Source organism: Oncorhynchus clarkii, chromosome 19 (genome assembly GCF_045791955.1).
Source record: "Oncorhynchus clarkii lewisi isolate Uvic-CL-2024 chromosome 19, UVic_Ocla_1.0, whole genome shotgun sequence".
Classification (NCBI taxonomy): domain Eukaryota; kingdom Metazoa; phylum Chordata; class Actinopteri; order Salmoniformes; family Salmonidae; genus Oncorhynchus; species Oncorhynchus clarkii.
In genome coordinates, this window is record NC_092165.1 from 24,567,678 (window position 1) to 24,591,026 (window position 23,349).

General features: G+C 42.8%; 1 protein-coding gene across 1 annotated transcript in view; it reads left to right on the forward strand.

Annotated features, from left to right (window-relative positions):
- LOC139374953 (neurexin 3a) overlaps positions 1-23,349 on the forward strand; it is a 447,428-nt gene that overhangs the window by 153,339 nt on the left and 270,740 nt on the right. Inside the window, exons 10-11 of the mRNA XM_071116227.1 lie at positions 20,294-20,497; positions 23,057-23,083. Of these exons, the coding sequence (XP_070972328.1) occupies positions 20,294-20,497; positions 23,057-23,083 (231 nt within the window). The remainder of the gene's footprint in view (positions 1-20,293; positions 20,498-23,056; positions 23,084-23,349) is intronic.

Below are 23,349 nucleotides of genomic sequence, written 5' to 3' on the forward strand. Positions count from 1 at the left end.
TGATTAGAACAGAACGCATAACATGAAGGTACATTCCTCCGCTTCGATTATCTTTGTTGTGCGCGTGTTTGTCTGTGTGCGTGTGTGCGTGTGTGCGTGTGTGTGTGTGTGTGTGATATCAGTGTGTGTGTGTGTGTGTGTGTGTGTGTGTGTGTGATATCAGTGTGTGTGTTCAGTGTTGATGTTATGAATGGTTATGGGTAGGCAGAGGCCAGGCAGGCGATAGCAGTGCCTGTGCTAGAGCTTTATGTCACAGCCGGCTGGCTACAGCCTTGGAGTTAATGGCTGTTGACTCAGGCACTGTAAAGGTCACCGAACCCAGGCCCTGGGAGAGAGAGGCCATGGCCAGGACCCCATGGCTCCACAACAGCATCACAGTGCCATGCACACAGCCAAGCACACACATTGACGCACATGGACACACGCTCGTACGCGCGCACACGCACACATATGGACTCACGCATTCATACACATGCACACTCTTCTCCCCCAGTTTGTCAGATAGCGATAGTGATGTATGTTATTACTCATGCATGGAGAAGTCCTGGGGTTAGAGAAAAGTCTCTTATTTCAATGGGTTTCAACAGATTCCAGGAGATTTCCTATGGATTGATCAAAAGCATGCCTGAAAACCAATTAATGCATTTGACAAATTATTCCAGACGCTTTTACCATATCTAATAACGGCTTGGAGATAACATCTTTATCCAGCTCCGTTCCACTATTCATCCTCCAGTTTCAGTTTAATCTCATTTTGACTTTGGAGGAAAACTTTGTGTGCGAGAGAGAGAGGGATAGGGGTGGGAGGGAAAGAGAGGCAGAGAGAGGGAAAGCGAGAGAGAGGTCAATCAGATATGAAAGCTAACTGTTCACCTCTAATCAGTGTGTAAGGGATATTGGTCTATTGAAATACGAACATAAAGAAATGAGAAATGCAGGGAGGTCTGTATGAGTCAGTTTATTAACATAATATTATTTTCAGTCATTTCAGGTTAGAAACAATATTCAAATACTCTGTCTTTTCTCTCCTTAGCTGTCCAGTGAGTACTCTCCCTTTTATAGTAATACATGTCTTAATTGTGAAAGTAAATTATGCAATGTAACTTGTTTACTGAAGCTTCCATTGTCATGACAGCATGCACACACACTTACGTACACACACACACACCATCCCTCCACTCCACAGGGCTACCATTTGTCAGATGGTTATCAGATCGGACAGAGGTTATGACACCTCAAGGTCCGACTGAAGTAATGACCCCTGCCACAGCTTCCTGTTTCCTGTTTTGTCAAATCGTTGGCTACACCAGGGTGAGGGATATGCTGACCAGCAGGCTGACACGTTCTCAGTTTACACAAAATATGTTTGTTGTTTTTCATTGTATTATCTCCCATATGTATTTTTTTCTATAAACCTCTCTCTACCAAATCATTCTACTTAGCACTGTCCTTTTCCTAACAGCTAACAACCATGTCACTGCATAGAAGGCCTATCTGAAGGCTGACCAAACTTCTTAACTGTAGTTACTCTTACCCAAAATCTCAGTGTTTAGAAAGATTTTCAAGGTCTGAATATTCTGGGTTATTTTGCTTGATTTAAAAAAAAAAAACGACCAACAGAAGGTTGTGTCTATGCTTTTAAAGTATCTTGGTTCTGGTTAGTTTATAGAGGATCATGTATCTCTGACGGATCCTGCAGTTTGAACAAAAATATATACACAACTTGCAGCAATTTCAACAACTTTACTGAGTTACAGTTCATATAAGGAAATCAGTCAATTTAAATAAATTAATTAGGCCCTAATCTATGGATTTCACATGACTGGGCAGGGGTGCAGCCACCCACTGGAGAGCCAGGCCCAGCCAATCAGAATTTGTTTTTCCCCTGCAAAAGGGCTTTATTTCAGACAGAAAAAATCCTCAGTAGGGCCTCCTGAGTGGCACAGTGGTCTAAGGCACTGCATCGCAGTGCTAGCTGTGCCACTAGAGAGGCTCTGTCGCAGCCGGCTGCGACCGGGAGACCCATGGGGCGGCGCACAATTGGCCCAGCGCCGTCCGGGTTAGGGGAGGGTTTGGCCGGCAGGGATGTCCTTGTCCCATCACGCACTAGCGACTCCTGTGGTGGGCTGGGCACAGTGCACGCTGACATGGTCGCCAGGTGTGCAGTGTTTCCTCCGACACATTGGTGATGCTGGCTTCCGGGTTAAGCGGGCATTGTGTCAAGAAGCAGTGCGGCTTGGTCGGGTTGTGTTTCGGAGGACCCACGGCTCTCGACCTTTGCCTCTCCCGAGTCCGTACGGGAGTTGCAGCTTTGAGACAAGACTGTAACTACCAATTGGATACCACGAAATTGGAGAGAAAAATGGGAGACATTTTTTTATTAATTAATGCTCCTCGGTGTCATCAGCTATCTGGTTGGCTAGTTTCAGATGATCCAGGTGAAGAAGCCGGATGTGGAGGTCCTGGGCTGGCGTGGTTACATGTGGTCTCTGGTTGGATGTACAGCCAAATTCTCTAAAATGACATTGAAGGCGGCTTATAGTAGAGAAATGAACATTCAAATATCTGGCAACAACTCTGGTGGACATTCCTACAGACAGCATGCCAATTACATACTCCCTCAAAACTTGAGACATCTGTGGAAATGTGTTGTGTGACAAAACTGCACATTTTAGAGTGGCCAGTTAATTTCCCCAGCACAAGGTGCACATGTGGAATGATCATGCTGTTTAGTCAGCTTCTTGATATGCCACAACTGTCAGGTGGCTGAATTATCTTGGCAAAGGTGAAATGCTCACTAACAGGGATGTAAACAAATTTGTGCACAAAATTTGAGAGAAATTAGCTTTTTGTGCATATGGAAAATGTGTTTATATTTTTGTTCAGTAAACAACAAGATGTTCTTAAAAAAGACTTTGAATTGGGGCTTCATCCGCCACTGTTCTCCCGAGTTAGAAGAGAGAATGTCCACTGCAGAGGGAGGGAGTGACAAAGAGAAGAGGGCAAATATTTGAATAAATTGATTTGGTTTGATTTGAGGTAAAGTGATGACTGCGGTTGAGTTGAAATTGCTAAAGGAGACATATCCAACGCTCAAGACTGTTCTCGCTCTGCCTTTATTTCTCTCTCTCTTGCTCTTTCCCACCATCTCCGCCTCTTTCTCCGTATTTATGTTGCTCCATCTTGCTCTTCAACTCTCTTTCTCTCTCCATCTCGTTCTGTGTCTCTATGCCTTTTTCTATCTCTCACTCGCTCTCTCTGTTTCTCTCTCTGCTTCGTCTGTTCATCCCCTCAGCTCTGTTTCAGTGACTAGAGCAGGCTAGTCGATATGTGATAAGTGAAGAGGTAATCCCTGTCCTCCTCTATTCCTCCTCTACCCCTCCCCCCCCCCCCCCCCCCCCTCTCTCCTTTTTTTAGCATCTACAGTAATTCAGTGTCAAGGTTATTTTCTGATGTATTACATGGACCTATTATCAGGCAACGATAATAGTGTGTGTGTGTGTGTGTGTGTGTGTGCGTGTGTGTGTGTGTGTGAGAGAGAGAGCGATCATGTGGGTATGTCAATATGGGTGTGACTGGGGGTGTTGTGTATTGTTATTTGTGGCTCCAAAGATTCCCACACAGCTGATGTGTGTGTAGGACACAAACAGGGCAGTCTCTTCATTGTAGAGTGGGTAAAATACTGCTTCGTCAATGTGTATCGACCCTGTAAAAGGAAATGGACCTGCCCAAGAGAGAGAAACATGCCACACATAAATCTGGGTCTGTGACACACACACACAGGCGCAAGGATGCACACAGACACGCACACAGACACGCACACACACACATGCATGAACGCACATGCAGACACATTGACGAGCTTCCTTTACCAGTTTAGGGCCATAATAGATCTAGCAACCTTGGCATGTTTGTTTTAATACTGGTTGGATACAGGTTTATTTCTGGGGGCTGAAGAAGTCTTGTGCAGTGTTATTGCAGTCTCCCTAATCCTGCCTTTGTGTGTGTGTGTGTGTGTGTGTGTGTGTGTGTGTGTGTGTGTGTGTGTGTGTGTGTGTGTGTGTGTGTGTGTGTGTGTGTGTGTAGCTGAACGTGTGTTTCGGAGCCAGTCCTCCAGTTCGTTACATAAACACCACAAATTCCTCTGTGTTGCCCGGGGAACGGGAGCGTGTGGGGGAGGATGCGCCTCTCTCCATCCCTCCCTTCATCCCCTAAACATCCTCCTTCATGCCCTCTAAATGTCTTCCTCCCATTCCTTTATCCAGTCTTTTATCATCTCCTCTGCCCATTCCAGTGTCTTCACTGTTCTTTCTTCTCTGTTTCCGTCTCCTCATCCCTCTCTCTCCACCTCTCTTCCTCTCCCTCTCCAGGGTTCGACAGAAACATTCCTCCCCTCTTTCAGTTGGTGGCACCAGCACATGATTTGGTCACACACATTTTTTTTGGGGGGGTGGGGGGGTGTCTCATAATGTCTCATCATTCCATACATAACCAGGCAAATAATGACTAGCCAACATTAGCATGCCCTTGTGTTTTTACACTGAGCTTGATAGATGTACCGTAACAGCAAAGAAAAGAGACTGTTAAACATAAAGTGCAGACATGGATTTATTGCAGATTTCAAATTGCCATGTGTTTTTTTTCTGCAAAATTCTCTAGAGGGCAGAATTAGAAAAATAACTATACTTGATACCAAAACGACAGCATGATTTCCCCCATTTTTTTTCTCTTCAGGTTTTGTCTGTCAAAATCACAAATTGTCATAGAAAAACAAAAAAAATGTGATGTCTGTGCCAACAACAAAGCTTAAACCACATTAGGGGACCATTTCTAAGGTCTGGAAAAAAATCTGAGTAATTTAGATTTGTTTTTTTGTGTAGTTACCCTTTAATTCAGATGAACACCAGCCAGACTAGTGTTTAGCTTGCAGTGTTTCTGTAGTGTAGAGCACTTGTGAGGGAGTTATCAAAACAAATGGCCTCTGGATTTATGCAAATAATCATGATTCCCCCAGAGAAGACATGGCGCCGCCAGAGATGGTCACCTCGCTTTGCGTTCTTAGGAAACTATGCAGTATTTTGTTTTGATCATATCACCTCCAGCCTACCTGACACCCTAGACCCACTCCAATTTGCTTACCGCCCCAAAGGTCCACTGACGATGCAATCTCCATCACACTGCACACTGCCTTATCCCATCTGAACAAGAGGAACACCTATGTAAGAATGCTGTTCATTGACTACAACTCAAAACTTAACACCATAGTACCCTCCAAACCCGTCATTAAGCTCGAGACCCTGGGTCTCGACCCCGCCCTGTGCAACTGGGTCCTGGACTATCTGACGGGCCGCCCCCAGGTGGTGAGGGTAGGAAACAACATCTCCAACCTGCTGATCCTCAACACTGGGGCCCTACAAGGGTGCATTCTCACCCCTCACTGTTCACCAATGACAGCGTGGCCATGCACGCCTCCAACTCAATCATCAAGTTTGCAGACGACACTACAGTGGTAGGCTTGATTACCAACAACGATGAGACGGCCTACAGGGAGGAGGTGAGGGCCCTCGGCGTGTGGTGTCAGGAAAATAACCTCACACTCAACGTCAACAAAACAAAGGATATGATCATGAACTTCAGGAAACAGCAGAGGGAGCACCCCCCTATCCACATCGACGGGACAGTGGTGGAGAAGGTGGAAAGTTTCATGGCGTACACATCACGGACAAACTGAATTGGTCCACCCACACAGACAGCGTGGCGAAGAAGGCGCAACAGCGCTTCTTCAACCTCAGGAGGCTGAAGAAATTTGGCTTGTCACCAAAAACACTCACAAACTTTTACAGATGCACAATCGAGAGCATCCTGTCGGGCTGTATCACTGCCTGGTACGGCAACTGCTCCGCCCACAACCGTAAGGCTCTCCAGAAGGTAATGAGGTCTGCACAACGCATCACCGGGGGCAAACTACCTGCCCTCCAGGACACCTACACTACCCAATGTCACAGGAAGGTAAAAAAGATCAAGGACAACAACCACCCAAGCCACTGCCTGTTCACCCCGTTATCATCCAGAAGGTAAGGTCAGTACAGGTGCATCAAAGCTGGAACCAAGAGACTGAAAAACAGCTTCTATCTCAATGCCATCAGACTGTTAAACAGCCATCACTAACATTGAGTCGCTGCTGCCAACATACTGAATCAAGTCTTTAGCCTCTTTAATAATAAAAAATTGGATGTAATAAATGTATCACTAGTCACTTTAAACAATGGCACTTTATATAATGGTTACATACTCTATACCATCTACTGCATCGTGCCTACGCCGCACGGCCTTCGCTCATCCATTCATTTAAATGTACATATTCTTATTAATTCCTTTACACTTGGTAGTTGTTGTGAAATTGTTAGATTACTTGTTAGATATTACTGCACGGTCAGAACTAGAAGCTCAAACATTTCGCTACACTCACATAGGCTACTTTGTAGTTACCATTTAATTGCCTTTCCATCTACCCGAAAACGTAAAACATTGCTAACGGCGATCACAAGGTGATAGACATATAGGCCTTACGTGAACCGCACACAGTAGGGCTCGACATTAGTACATTTGCAAGTAGTAGATTACACAGGGCCAGTGCCATCCAACTGAAAGCTACTGGCCCAAATGAGTAAAATACTTTCCCGTCAGATCTGACGGGAAAGCCAATGATGCGTGCATAATTTCAATAGCAGGTGATTTCATTTGCGGCCTGAGCAAATAGCCTATACAGGGTTCATATAGACATTGGCAAGTCAAATGCAAGTACTTTCAGGGACTTTTTCAAGCACTTAATTGTCATTTTCAAGGACTTAAATGTTATATGTAATTGTTGTAATGGCCTGTAAGGGGGGGGAGACGTGTGCATTACCACTTTAAGAATAATGTATTTGTTTACAGAACTACGTAATGAGATTTATGCATTGACATTCACATAATTTTTACATTTACATGATTTCATTCAAATATGTCAGAATAATGTGGGGTGTTGCCTGACTAAATAAACATCATGCTCCTGACACAAATTCAGTCGTCCATTTGGTAGCTAGTCAGTCTCGCCATTTGAGATATCGAAGAGTTGTTAATGGATTTTTGTATCATGTTTTCAAACGAGACAGAGAGCAGAAACAGGGTTCCTTTGTAATGGAACGCATTGTATGGAAAACCAAGATGAAGGCAAAAGTTGATGTTATAACCGCTCATGATTTTACACAACAAGCACAGCAGATTCTCGTAACACCCTTCAATTGAAACGACCGGTAACAAACGAAAGCGGCTACATCGCTCATAAAAACTGATTAGAAATGAAATCACAGAATCATTATATTGGAGCAGTAGAACTTCTACATCGGCTACCATAACTTCAATTACTTTTCAAAGACCAAATAGCCTAGAGGAAATGTCTGATTTTCAAGGTAGCCTATTCCACGATGCCTGAATTTTGCATTGCAAATATTCAACCAAGACTTTGAACGTTTTAAATACCTGGTTTGCGTACCCCTTTCTTGCCTTTGTATGTACTGGTAGATACCATAATTTGGAACATCTTCCCTACGGTTTTCCCAACCCTACCGCTCTCGGTCTTCGGATAAACTGCTCCATAAAACAACCAGCTGCCCAGCAGATTATCTATAAACTACAGGCCTGTGTGTGCAGCTCGTGCGTGCAAAATAATTAATTATAAAGCCTAGATTAAAAATAGCATTATTTCTTAAGTAATAATACAGGCCGAGTGGTGTAGACCACCACAGCCATGATACAATGCCGTAACACATGGCCTCAGGTGTATTATTGCTTTTATACAACGGGCTACCAGCATAAAAAAGGTAGAATATTTCCAAAACGATCAATTTTTAAACAAAACATGACGCTACATTCACTAAACACTGGTTGTCAAGTGACATTTTAGGCGTTCTCTGGTCGTTAGTTATTTTTGTATTGACTGCCATGTAAAGCAAAACTACCCAAATGCTGGTTGATATTTCCAGAACCTTGGTTTCTAGGGACGCTGTCCATGGTTTGGAAAACAGCGCACGTCTGGTTTATGCATAGTAAAATGTAATGTCGCATGGTTCAGAATAGAAACCACAATGACCATTTTTTCCCCGGATGGTCACAGCATCAACAGCTTTTTAATTTGTGATACACATTGAACCGCACATTTCATTCCAGTGTGCAATTAGTGAAGTAGCTGTCTAACGCCGGGGTCTCAAGCACAGCTGGGCGCCATTTCTCAGGAACAAATGTTGTCGCACGCAGCTGTTAGAATGTTAACCCATCTCCTCCTGTTTTCCGTGGACGGCTTCCAATAGCTCCTAAGAGAGCTTTCAGCTCTGCGCCCGCTCACACTCATTATCTCTCTGGCCTACAGACCTGCATCGGAGAGCTGCTGGATGGTCGTCATCCGGATGCAGTGGTTGGTATACCTACGGGATGTGCCAGCCTCATAGAGAGCGAGCGAGCGATTATTAAAGATAATACGACAACGATTCTATTCATGTTTATTCTATTCATATACTATATAGCAGCCTTGCTATTTGAACAAAATGTTATACCTTGCACAGATGGGGCAGCATTGATGAAAGGGTTTTGAGTTCCATTGGCTCCATGGTATACCACACGTTGTCATGAGCAGAGGGCTTTCCTCTGGGATGAAGATAAAAGACTGGGGCATGTTCTGGTAACCCGTTGTATAAAAAAAATGTTTTCCACTGGCCCAAGCAGGCCACTTACAGGGACGATATGATCGACTGGCCCGGAGGGTTTCCAAAACCTCACCCTTTATGTCGAGACCTGACACACACAGACAGGGGCATTCCCATGCAGTTGTTGCCTCTTCAAAAAGATTGTTTATTTTTGCTTAATGGCAAACTTAAATCCGTTTTACCTCATTTCTGTTTTACCTCATTTCTACCAGCATGTCAAATTCTAGACCACCTTTACACCACACACAGAGAAGCATACAACGCTCTCCCTCACCCTCCATTTTGGCAAATCTGACCTTAACTCTACCCTCCTGATTCCTGCTTACAAGCAAACTCTAAAACAGGAAGTACCAGTGACTCTACAAAGGGAAACCCAGCCGTGAGCTGCCCAGTGACGCGAGCCTACCCGATGAGCTAAATACATTTCATGCTCGCAACGAGGCAAGCAAAACTGAAGCATGCATGAGAGCACCAGCTGTTCCAGACGACTGATCACACTCTCTGTAGCCGATGTGAGCAAACAGGTCAACATTCACAAGGATGCGGGGCCATGGATTACCAGAGCGTGTACTCAGAGCATGCACGGACCAACTGGCAAATGTCATCACTGGCATTTTCAATCTCTCCCTGACCGAGTCTGTAATACCCACATGTTTCAAGCAGACAGCAATAGTCCCTGTGCACAAGAATGCAAAGGTAACCTGCCTAAATGACTACCACCCTGTAGCACTCATGTCGGTAGCCATGAAGTGCTTTGAAAGGCTGGTCATGGCTCACATCAACACCATCATCCCGGAAACCCTAGACACACTCTAATTCGCATACCACCCCAACAGATCTACAGATGACGCAATCTCAATCACATTCCACACTGTCCTTTCCCACCTGAACAAAATTAACACTTATGTGAGAATGCTGTTCATTGACTACATCCCCACCGAGCTAAAGGCTTGAGCTGCCGCTTTCAAGGAGCTGGACACTAATCTGGACTCTTTCAACATCATAGTGCCCACATAGCTCATCACTAAGCCAAGGACCCTGGGCCCAAACATCTCCCTCTGCAACTGGACTTCCTGACGGGCCGCCCCCAGGTGGTAAGGTTAGGCAACATAACATCTGTCACACTGATCCCCAACACCGGTTCCCCTTAGGGGTGTGTGCTTAGTCCCCTCCTGTACTCCCTGTTCACCCACGACTGTGTGGCCAAGCACGACTCCAACACCATCACTAAGTTTGCTGATGACACAACAGTGGTAGGCCTGATAACCGACTATGCTGGGACAGCCTATAGTGAGGAGGTCAAAGACCTATCAGTTTATTTGGAGTCCAACAACCTCTCCCTCAATGTGAGCAAGACAAAGGAGATGATCGTGGACTACAGGAAAAGGAGGACTGAACAGGCCCCTATTTACATCAACAGGGCTGAAGTGGAGCGGGTCAAGAGTTTTAAGTTCGTTGGTGTCCACATCACCAACAAACTATCATGGTCCAAATACACCAAGACAGTCATGAAGAGGGCACGACAACACCCTTTCCCCCTCAGGAGACTGAAATAATTAGGCATAGGTCCCCAGATCCTCAGAAAGTTCTACAGCTGCACCATCGAGTGCATCTTGACTGGTTGCATCACTGCCTAGTATGGCAACTGCTCAGTATCTGACCGTAAGGCACTACAGAGGGTAGTGCATACGGCCCAAAAGATCACTGGGGCCAAGCTTCCAGCCATTCAGGACCTATATACCAGGCGGTGTCAGGGGAAGGCCCAAAAAATGTCAAAGACCCCAGTCACCCAAGTCATAGACTGTTCTCTCTGCTACCGCATGGCAAGCGGTACCGGAGCACAAAGTCTTGGTCCAAAATGCTCCTTAACAGCTTCTACCACCAAGCTATAAGACTGCTGAACAATTAATCAAATGGCCATCTGGACTATTTACATTGACCCCCCCCCCCCCCCCCCCCCATTTGTTTTTACAATGCTGCTACTCGCTGCAAAGTCACTTTACCCCTACCTACATGTACAAATGACCTCGAATACCCTTTAACCCCGCACATTTACTCAGTACTGTTGCCCCCTGTATATAGCCTCGTTATTGTTATGTAATTCTACTGTGTTTACTTTTTATTTGTACTGTATTTTTAGTTAGTAAATATTTTCTGAACCAGCAGTGCAGTTCAAGAAATAGAGTTAAGGGCTTGTAAGTAAGGTAGTATTCGGTGCATGTGACAAATAAAATTAGAATTAGAAATTTCAAAGTGTTTAAGGTTAAGTTTAGGCATTACCTCCAAATTTGTAAGGTTAGGGTTAAGTTTAGGCATTAACTCTGAATTCTTAAGGCTAGGCACTAACTCCTGTCTTGTGGACTTGCTTCTTCGGGGTCGGTGTCCCTTCCACGGGACGGTTGAGCTAGCGTAGGCTAATGCGATTAGCATAAGGTTGTAAGTAACAAGAAAATTTCCCAGGACATAGACATATCTGATATTGGCAGAAAGCTTGAATTCTTGTTCATCTAACTGCACTGTCCAATTTACAGTAGCTATTACAGTGAAATAATACCATGCTATTGTTTGAGGAGAGTGCACAATTTTGAACATAAAAAGTTATTAATAAACAAATTAGGCATATTTGGGTAGTCTTGATACAACATTTTGAACAGAAATGCCATGGTTCATTGGACCAGTCTAAAACTTTGCACCTAGGCTGGAATAATACTGGAATAATAGATTATGGCCTTTCTCTTGCATTTCAAAGATGATGGAACAAAGAAAATACAAAATAACGTTTTTTTTCTTCTTTGTATTATCTTTTACCAGATCTATTGTGTGTTATTCTCCTACATTCAAATTTCCACAAACTTCAAAGTGTTTCCTTTCAAATGGTACCAAGAATATGCATATCCTTGCTTCAGGGCCTGACACCCAAATCTAACTGCCTTGTCATTTCAGGCGAAAAAAATGGGCGGATCCTTAAAAACTGCTCCAGCTCCTTCAAGTAGGATGGTTTCCGCTGGCGTACAGCAATCTTTAAGTCATACCACATATTCTCAATTGGATTGTGGTCTGGGCTTTGACTAGGCCATTCCAAGACATTTAAATGTTTCCCCTTAAACCACTCGAGTGAAGCTTTAGCAGTATGCTTAGGGCCATTGTCCTGCTGAAAGGTGAACCTTCGTCCAAGTCTCAAATCTCAGGAAGACTGAAATAGGTTTCCCTCAAGAATTACCCTGTATTTAGCGCCATCCATCATTCCTTCAATTCTGACCAGTTTCCCAGTCCCTGCCGATGAAAAGAATCCCCACAGCATAATGCTGCCACCACCATGTTTCACTGGGATAAGGTTCTCGGTGTGATGAGAGGTGTTGGGTTTGCGCCAGCCATAACGTTTTCCTTGATGGCAAAAAAGCTAAATCTTAGTCTCATCTGACAAAAGTACCTTCTTCCATATGTTTGGAGAGTCTCCCACGTGCTTTTTGGCGAACACCAAACGTGTTTGCTTATTTATTTTCTTTAATTAAGCAATGGCTTTTTTTCTGGCCACTTTTCCATAAAGCCCCGCTCAGTGGAGTGTACGGCTTAAAGTGGTCCTATGGACAGATACTCTAATCTTCGCTGTGGAGCTTTGCAGCTCTTTCAGGGTTATCTTTGGTCTCTTTGTTGCCTCTCTGATTAATGCCCTCCCTGCCTGGTCTGTGGGTTTTGGTGGGCGGCCATTTTTTTATCATGGATTTAAATAGTGCTCTGTGGGATGTTTAAAGTTTCAAATATTTTTTTATAACCCAACCCTGATCTGTACTACTCCACAACTTTGCCCCTGCCCTGTTTGGAGAGCTCCTTGGTCTTCATGGTGCCACTTGCTTGGTGGTGAAGCAGACTCTGGGGCCTTTCAGAACAGGTGTATATATTCTGAGATCATGTGACAGATCATATGACACTTAAATAAAGTCCACCTGTGTGCAATCTAACAAATCATGTGACTTCTGTAGGTAATTGGTTGCACCAGATCTTATTTAGGGACTTCATAGCAAAGGGGTGAATACATATGCACGCACCACTTTTCCGTTTTTAATTTTTATAATTTGTTTTTAAACATGTTATTTTTTTCATTTCACTTCACCAATTTGGACTATTTTGTGTATGTCCATTACATGAAATCCAAATAAAAATAAATTTAAATGACAGGTTGTAATGCAACAAAACAGGAAAAATGCCAAGGGGGATAAATAGTTTTGCAAGGCGCTGTACATGTGGACGTGGGTGGCAGATGGGAATAATCATCTGCCTCTGGTTCCAAAGGTTACAGTACATGTCTGAATCCAGTGATAGAAAGTAGTTTTTTATATTTTTGTTTTAACCCTATCCCAAACCTCAATCCTTCAAGAATGCCAAAAGTCCCAGTGGCTAGATGTGCCCAAAATATTTTCTATCTTGAAAGTGATAGGCATGTTGTGTAAATCATATGATACAACCCACCCCCCCCCCCCCCCCCCCAAAAAAAAAATATAATAATTCCAGGTTGTAAGGCAGCAAAATAGGAAAAATGCCAAGGGGATGAATACTTTCGCAAGCCACTGTACTACTGAAAAGCTACTCAATTACACTAACGAGAGTAGTTGAGTACAGTATTACATATTAAATAGTATTCAATATTACACATGTATACATATATACTTAATCTTACAATATGACATTCTGCCCTCGTCAATGCTTGGGCTGGCAGTCTTCTTTCCAACTAGCTACGCTGGTGGTGGGAGAAACACTCTCAGGACCATGTTATCTTTAGTATCTGAGGGACAAGAACATAAAGGTTATACATGACAGACAAAATAGAATAACGTGGATGAACATTTGAGACTACTTTCATTTCAATATGTAACTACCTGCACTCAGTTCACTGGTGCTGGGCAAATTACTCTCAGGGCCATGCAGCCTCTAGTATCTGAGGGACAAAGACATAACATTAACACAGTTTAAGTGTAGAGTCAAAATGGATAACTTTAGCCTAAACTTGGATGAACAATTGAGATTTTCCTTTATGTCATAGAAACTATTAGGCTAGAAAACATAGCTACAGTTTCTGAACCACTATAAAAGTATGAGTGATAAGCTTGCCAACTAGCTACAAACAGGGAATAAGCCTAGCTTAGTCAAATCTGGTCTAGCTAGCCAAACCGGGTGAGAAAGTTTGAGCTAGCAAGCTAAGCTAAGTTTGAGCTAGCAAGCTAAGCTAAGTTATCTAGTTAGCTAGCTACCTGACGTGAAAGTCATTGCCCCACACAGTAAAGTTAACGTTAGGCTTACAGAAAATGAGCGTTTCTAGCTACAGGCACTGATATAGCTAGCTAGCTAGCAAAACTTCAACAAAAACTTTACATTTTTGCAAACACACACAGCACAGGAAAATAGTTTGCTAGCTAGCATGCATGCGGTTGTTTACTTGCTAGCATGATAGCTAACATTGTCTAAAATTGTCAGTGACTGAGATAGTATGTAATTATGATAGCTATGTCTTTTTAACCCGAATGGATCATTAGTAATGTTAGGCAGCATTTTATTCACAGTTTTTGGTCAGCCACAACACCTTGCCCATTTGTCCGTTGAAAAGTAATTCCACTCAGCGCTGGCTGCACTGTCTTGTGGACTTGCTACAGTTGCAACAATCCTAATTCATAATTCATGAGCTTGCTGAATCACTTTGATTTTCTAGATTTGGCGGGATAATTAACCCACCCACTTGGTCATATCTCCACAACCCTTCCCCAATGCTTGGAAGTCTGCTGCATTCTTCCTATCCCTTAATGTGTCCACTGAAGTTATTAGTTGGATGTATTCCTATCTGACAAACGCAGGTCAAAGGGTTTGTTTGGGGGACACTTAGTCGGACTTTCTTTATTATAACATTGGGGTCCCACAAGGGTCTATATTAGGCCCCCTTCTGTTTACCATCTTTATAAATGATCTCCCACTTGCTTGCCCGCAAGTTAACATGCAGATGTCTGCAGATGGTACAGTTCTGTATGTACCCTCAAAAAATAGACAACTAGTTGTTAAACAAGTTAATTGAAAACTATGGTACATGTTACTAAATGGATGACTAATTCTTGCCTGCATTTAAATATCGACAAGCCTGTTTGTATGTACTTCTCTAAGAAATCCATTGATTCTTCCCAACGAGCTGTTCTTGTTAATGAGGAGAATCTGAAAGTTGTGTCTAACTTCAGGTATCTCGGCGTCATTTTGGACTCCAACTTGACATTTAAGAAACATGTGAAGAAGAAAGTGTGGATTATACAAATGTAGGTTTGTCAGACCTTTCCTTCCTCTGGAGGCCGCCAAACTATATATGCAGGCTATGATCTTCTCACATGTGAGATATTGCCTCACATGCTGGTCACAAGCAGGAGCTACTATTCTGAAACCAATTGAATCACTCTACAAACAAACACAATATTATTTTTTTTTTTAAATTTAAGTTAATTTAATTTATAATTGACATACATATTTTATTTAGTCTGGATTGTTTTAAGCAGAATGTCTTAGAATGTCTTAATGGTCTTACCCCTCCACCCCTATGCCGGCATACCAAGCTCAAGGAAAGCAGCTCCAGGAAAATAGGGCAGTAACTAGAGGGGATTGTGTTGTCCCTCTTCAACACAGTGAATTCAGTCAATCTGCCTTCTCTGTTAGAGCTACAATATATATATATATACTGAAATGCAATGCCCATGGACTTGAGAAGCTGCACTGATTATTGTACTTTTCAAATTAAATTGAAAACATGGCTCAAATCTATCCAACCCTGTACACGAGTTATCTGTGGTTCCTCATATGTAAGATGGCAGTTGATGATGGTGTAGATAGAATGATATATTATTGGATGTAATGTATTTGTATTTTGTATTGTTTTAGTGAGTATTTGTATAGTGGCTGTGTAAAGGCCATTACCTACCCTGAAACTACGGGTGAAAATGAGCTTTTGGCTAACTCCGGCACATTTACGTGGATGTTGCATTACAGTAATATTGATGTTGATTAATGTGCATTGTCCCCTATAAATAAATAACCCAGCATTAACAACCCAACCTTGCTCTTTTTAAAGAAAACTACCCAACTAAGTGACCCAATGCCTGCAACCTAGCAAATGGGTCATCCAAACCACCCAGCATGTTTTAGTGGACCTACAAACCATGACTAGTTTGATAGTAGTTTTAAACTTTCTCTGGATGCATGAACATCTCTCTTACTTTTATTTTCCTCACTCACTCACTCACTCACTCACTCACTCACTCACTCACTCACTCACTCACTCATTCTCTGACTTTTCTCTCCCCCTTCAGACTGCAGTGTAGTCTTGTGACTGTGGACTCTGCTGCAGCCATGTGGTTGTTTGTGAGAACCACAGTCTCTCTCCACCGCACAGCTGAGAGACTCAGAGGACATTTTGAGGGCATGTAACGTCTCTACGCATTATGGGTCCATTTATCATATTTGGTTCTCAGTGGGCGCTGCGCCACAAATAATCACCACTGGTTGACGTCAACTGAGGGGGATACAATGATACAATGACTGAGAGAATGTTTATCGCAATATCGTGGTGAGAATGTTTATCATGGTAGAAGACTTCAAATCAGACTCTGATTCCAAGGCAATTGAATATGGATGAATGCAGTTCCATTTCATAAAAACAATTAGTGAGACATTTGTCTCTTATGACTGCCTCTGCAGTGGTTTGGAACTATGTCTGTTCTCTAAATGTGTCTTATTTATTGCTGTGTGTGTGTCGGGGGGGGGGCTGGTTTGTTCTTATTTCATCTCCGTTAATTCACTGGCGGGCACTCAGGACTGGGGCCTTGAAATAGCTGAGGCGTTTCTCTGTTGCTTGGAAAAGCTGACACTAAGGGAAGGCGCTCCAGCTAGATTCCCTTAGAGGTTAGACTAGAGGAGAACAGGAAAACAGTTACAGGCACTGTATAGTCTGTGTGTGTGTTTATGTGCGTACGTGTATATGCGTGTGCGCGTGTTCCTGTGCGTGCGTGCGGTGCGTGTGTTTGTTTTGCTAGATAAATGTTAGATGAGCACACCTGTTAGATCAACATCATGCTACTCCTCGGCTGTATTCACATCTGCTAGTAGATTGCAGCAAAACTCTTCCCTTTTCAAGTGAAATCCTCCAATCTTTCATCCTAATGGCACCTTCTCTTTCCTGTGTAATTTGTGTGGTAATTATGCAAAGTGGAGCTGACTTTAAAATCAGTCAGCCTTCCCCTCCTTCTCATCTTCTTCATCAGCAATTACAATGAGCTGCGCCGAGTTACTGATTCACTTTCACACTCTCAGACGAACACACGCATATGCACACACACACACACTGGTGTGCATATACACACAGGAGCGCATGCAAGCGCCAATGCACAAGCACACACAATCGCGCGCAGATACACACTCACAGGCTTACACAGTTTGCGTGTACATTTGTGCAGGTGCGTATGTGTGGATTTGAAAAATGCAGTGTGGTTCAGCAGAGCTGAAGGGGACATCTGAGATTCACTCAGCTGTTTGCTTCACTATCAGGAGGGGGAGGAGGAGGAGGAACATGGTGAAATCACAGTTGGTATGCTTTTGTCAATGTCAAAAACTCTCCACACATCTCACTCCCCCCTTCATTTCAAACCAAGCAAGGATAAAGAGTGTAATAAAGTATCAAACCAAGGACAAAGGTAATAGAGAATCAAAGCAGTATAAGTACCCTGGCTGAGCCAGGGGAAACAAGTGTTTACCATGTCCTGTTGAGGTGTCAAAGCAAGGACAAGGAACCCAATGCGGTCTACAAGCACAACTCAGACAAGGAAAGAGAGGTGTTCTGTGTCCTCAGCAGGTGTCATAACAAACAGAGCACAGTGAAAGGTGTGGATACTCCTGTCCTATTCTCTCCGTGGTTATAGAAGATCAAACTGAGATGGTTTACGTGCTAGTACACTCTGTTCAAAGCTTTTGTCACTGCACACACACACACACACACACACACACACACACACACACACACACACACACACACACAAGCGGTCAACAGGACAGTGTAGTCAGTGGGAACAGTGGAGTGCAGTCGTCATGGCGTCAGTGCCATGCCTTTGTCATTGGGAGATAGCAGCTCTTTATCTGTTGGGGACTGACAGTATAATGAACATTGATTGGCACTTAATGCATGCCAAGCTTTTTCATTACTGGAGAGCACGGTGGAGGCAGTGTCCTTTAAACAGAGCAGGTCATCTGAATACATATCTCGGAGAGGCTGACTCACAATGACACGCTCACAAAACAAAACACACAAACACATACAGTACCAGTCAAATGTTCATACACACCTACTCATTCGACTTGAAAGTCACCCAATCACATCCTCAGATCCATTCTCCAACTTCCTGATTAAGTATTCCATCCTGGTCTACCTCATCATCGATAGGTCAGATGGAATGTCAATTAAAGCTCTTTGTTGATTAAAGTGCCCAAATTCCTGGCGGTAGGGCAGCTTTGTCACCTCATTACTGGCGTTAATGAACACTTTCAGTCAGCCGCGGGATTGGATACGCTTTGTGTTCATGATGTTTATTATGGTTCATTTAATGGGACTATAATATTCAGGATGTAACATGGACAGTAACTGTGAACAGAGAAAAGCAGAATAACAAAACATTGTGGTAGCTACAGTAGAATATTGTCGTCGAAGAGTTTCCGTTGTCCATGCTCTCCAATCACATCCTCTCCCTACACTACATCCTTTCCTTCATATTAAATAGATGTTTTAACCATTTGGTTAAGCCAAGATTAGGGCCCCTTTTCACAAAGAATCTCAGTCGGGGGTGCTGATCCAGGATCAGGCCCTTCCCTTTTATTTGTTATGTTTTAAAAGGCAAAACGGATCCTAGATCAGCACTCCTATTCTGAGATGCTTTCTGAATACCGGCCTAGTTGTGATAAATTAAAAGATTAAATTGAAGGGACTAATCCCTGACTATTGTTTGTGGCTTGCCAGCGGAAGACAACCTGCCACCACGTCTATGTGAACACACTATAGTGACATGTCTGTCTGTCTGTCCCTCAGGGGTCTGTCGCTCTGTCAGTTAGTATCAGCCTGACAGTCACTTACTGGGATATTAAACCTTCCTGATCTCTCTTCACACCTCACACTCAACCATAGACATTCTGTCTGGAGGTGTTCCATCTCTCTCTCTCTCTCTCTCCCAACTCCATTGTGTTACTTCTCTCTCTCTTTCTCTCTCACTGTCTTTATCACCCTCTCTTTCTCACTATCCACCTTACTTATTTCCTTCTCTCTCTGTTTCACTACCTCTTCCTCCATCTTTCACCCACTCTTATCCCCTCTTTCTCTATCTCTTCCCCTCTCTCTTCCTGGTTCTGGCTGTACCCAGAGGTGTTCCCCCTGTCCTCGTCCAGCCTATACCTGTTATGCTGGGTATATATTAGGCCTTGGCAGAAGCTTGGAGGGGAGGAGGGAGATAAGCATCTAATCGTACATAATAGCATATTGATTGGGATGTAATTGCAGAGTTTGTCAGCAATTTCTTTGCTACTGCGTCAAAGGAGGGTGTGTGTGTGTTTTCCGGATGGAGTCTTCACAGCTGTGAGGACTAAAAGAGTGTTTGTGTCTACTGGCTGGATGCCAGGAAGCAAGAAATGGAGAGAGAAATGGAGAGAAAGAGAGAGAGAGGAGGAGAGCGAGCAGAGTAGGCTTGTAATATCAGCGGATACAGATTCCAGCAGATGTAGGGTAGCACAGTCCGTCTCCTTTTGTTTCCCCCTCGTGTTCTTCCTCTCTGCTTTAAACCCGGCTCTGCCAGAGTAGCTATTTCATGGCCGATTTAACGCATTTTCATACAACGCTCTCCCCCTCTCATCTCTACTGTGAGACAGGAGCGGGCTGTGAGGTATAAGAGTGTATGTGTGTGTTCCATCTTGAACCCTTCCCTTGTACCTCAGCCATCATCTGTGTGTAAACGAATACAGTTGGATACGCTATAGGGGAGTCCACAGCATGCTGTAGATACAGTATGTATTTAACATTTGTTATGGCAGATAAATGTGTGTGAGAGTGAACAAAAATACAGAGGCTCACCTGAAGAGAGCGGTGATGGGAAACCAGCAACTGACAATAGCATGGGGAGCATGTGTGTGTGTGTGTGTGTCTGTGTGTGGAGCATGCACGTGTGCTGAAAATGAAGTTATGATGTAGATTTCTCCACCTAAACAAGATGTGTGACAGCAGATGTTGTGACTAACAAATGTATGTCTCTCTCTCTCTCTCTCTCTCTCTCTCTCTCTCTCTCTCTCTCTCTTTCTCTCTTTCTCTCTCTCTATCTTGTGCTCTGTGTTTCTCTCTCTCTCTGTCTCTCTCTTTCTCACTCTCGTGCTCTGTGTTTCTCTCTCTCTGTGTCTCTCTCTCTCTCTCTCTGTGTCTCTCTCTCTCTCTCTCGTGCTCTGTGTTTCTCTCTCTCTCTCTGTCTCTCTCTCTCTTTCTCCCCTCTTCCATCTCCCCTTGGCAGAGGCATCCATCTTGAGTTATGACGGCAGTATGTACATGAAGGTGGTGATGCCCCAGGTGATGCACACAGAGGCTGAGGACGTGTCTCTACGTTTCATGTCCCAGCGGGCCTACGGCCTGCTCATGGCCACCACCTCACGGGACTCGGCCGACACGCTGCGTCTAGAGCTGGACGGGGGCCGGGTCAAGCTCACGGTCAACCTAGGTATCGTATGACATTAAAGACTACGCCACGTGTTAAAAAATGTGGCACTCTCTTTCTCTCTTCGTTCAATGTCTCTATCCCTCCATCATTATTATTTAACTTTCTTATTTAAACTCGTAGTTTGGTTTGGTTCTTAGAGTAAAGGATCGCAATAATGTAAGGAGTAATGATTCCAAAAATATATTTATACTTTTATTTGCATGGCCTTTATTGTGATATGTGTCATTAGATATAGATTGATTAACACTCTTTATAGAGATTACTATACTTTTTAACTAGACTTTTGGGGCTTTATTTAAGCTATTTCATTCTGAAAGTTCTTGTCATTGATAAATATGCTGTCTGGCCCATCTTTTGAACAGATAAACCATAGCCATTGTCATTTTGAGACAGTCACAGCACCAGTAGATATAATTAATTATAAAGTATATCTTAAATGTTCATTTAAAGTCTGAATTGCGTACTATTTTTGAATATCACGCTATGGCTGATTTGCACACTATTGTTATTATAGTATAGTATATCAAATATATCTTTATAAGCATTGTGCAGTGCTGTGACTTTCTAAGAGGTGACTTACTCCAACTGATTCTCAGTTCATCATCTACAGGAAATTGAGAAAGAAAAAAATCTCAACTTTACATTTTCAACTAACATCATCTTCTTGTCTTCAAGTTGAGAATTCTTGGCTTTTGATTTTGGGTTTGTTCTCCTTCTTTATGGTGTACACATACTATATACGCTCTCGATGTACATCTAGCTATCAACTCCATTTTCCCATCATGCTTTGTCAAAAGATGGTATTCACCCCTTCAAAGGCCTTAAGCCTGCGGCCCGTCAGGCGAACAGCCCGAGAACAGAGCCCAGCCAAACCTGCAGCTGGCTGCCCCCCAGGCAACCTTCCTTCTCTCTTTTTTTTTACAAACACACCACTGTGTTTCAAAAAGGAAAGAAGCACTAGTATACATGACCTATATTTACACACTATTTGTCTTTAACGTTGATTAAAGCTTTAATAAAGCTGGATATTTGTCATAATAGTTTGTAGTGTGCTTCGTTGTTATAGTACCCACAGTAGCAATTGATAGACTATATTATGCACACTAAATATTACTTTAGTCATCAAAAGTATTTTATTAAGAAGAAACTGCATTGCAACTACAAAAATTGGCTACACAAAACTACCCTACACAATTCACTTTTTGTATCAAATACAATATCAATAACAAGCATCACATATCCACATTTAAGTGTTAAAGAGATACATATCCTTGATATGTTTATCTAAACCCATATTTTACATTGTTTCATAGAAACAACCTACATTGTATATAATATTTATGCATTTTAGAAGATGTTTTTTATCCAAGCGACTTACTGTCATGCATGCATACATTTTACGTATGGGTGACCCCAGTGGGAATCAAACCCACACCCCTTGTAAGCGCCATGCTCTACCAACTGAGCAACACAGTCTCTGTGCTGTACTGTTAGATATGAGGGTCTTATGCCTCTGCATGGTGCTGGTGCTGATTGGATCGCGGCTGTTCGCTCCCACTTTTCTGTTGCGGTTGACGACACATGAACCCACCAGCCACATGGTGACCAACCCAGAATGTCCCTTGCAGGATCCCATAGGCCGACTCAAAATGGCCGTCACAAAAACCTGTAGGCCTATAACAGGTAGGAATTTGTTGTCAGTGAAGGAACTAGTCAATTATCTTTCACTAGTCCATTCGCTTTTTTAAATTGAAAATCTTGGAAATATTGCTCCAAAATAATTTGTAACACTTTTTTAAATATTTAAGTTTATTCAACTGTCAAGTAGAATAGCATTGCACTGTTTCAAAGATCTGTGGCTCCAATATGAATAGCTAACACCACCTTCTTGCTAATATCAGATATATGATTTTAATTGCCTGTTTAGTCAACAAGTTGGTGTGAAGGCTTCGGAGCTGGAGACTTTGTGTTTAAAATCAAAATGAAAACTATTCCAAAATGGAAGTCTATGCTGGGTTGGAGAATCTATGTGGTTGGTAAAATAAAAGCGGCCATTTTTAAAATGTTGACAGCCAGTGTCCTTGTTATGCAGCTTTAAATAAATTACGTTTGCCCATATGTGTATAATCTAAGTGTTATAGTGGTGGTCACAAAACTAAGTTAATTTCATAATTTAAACAAGTGCTGCAAAAGCGCTATGTACATTTTACCATACAACACCCAACTAATCCCCATGTCAGCCATAACTATTGTATATGGACCAAAGATTTTACATTTGTGAATATATTCATTCTACCTCATACTTATTGCTACATTACCAGTTATTACAATCATATTGCAATTGCAGTCACACTTGTAGAATTCAAGCCAGCCATTTGTAATCTAAGCTAACAGTCTAGCACCTGAAAGTCTATATAGGACCCCCCACCTCCCCCTTACAAAATGGCCGCCTCTCTGCATGTGGACGTCCCCGGAAGGGTGGAATTCTTGTTTTTGGATGTCTGCAGCTATAACCTTGAAGGATGCAATTTCATCTGTCATTTATTCTTCCCCATCTAGACTGTATCAGGATAAACTGTACTTCCAGTAAGTTAACACTCAAGTTTCATTTTGCTCTTGTATTATGATACTCTGCTGTTTAAAGGAATGTGTTATTTGAAGTGTGTCTTTCTCTGATCCCTATGGTGTTGGTTGGAGAAGGGGTGTGTCTGTCAGTTCAACTGGTCAGACCATCAATAGATCACGGACAACAGAAACACTCAAACTGGAAACAGACAGTCAGGGTGGTGATTTGTTAATCTCTTAGGTTTTAGTTTTATTTAAGGCCATATTTTATTAAATAATGTTATAAT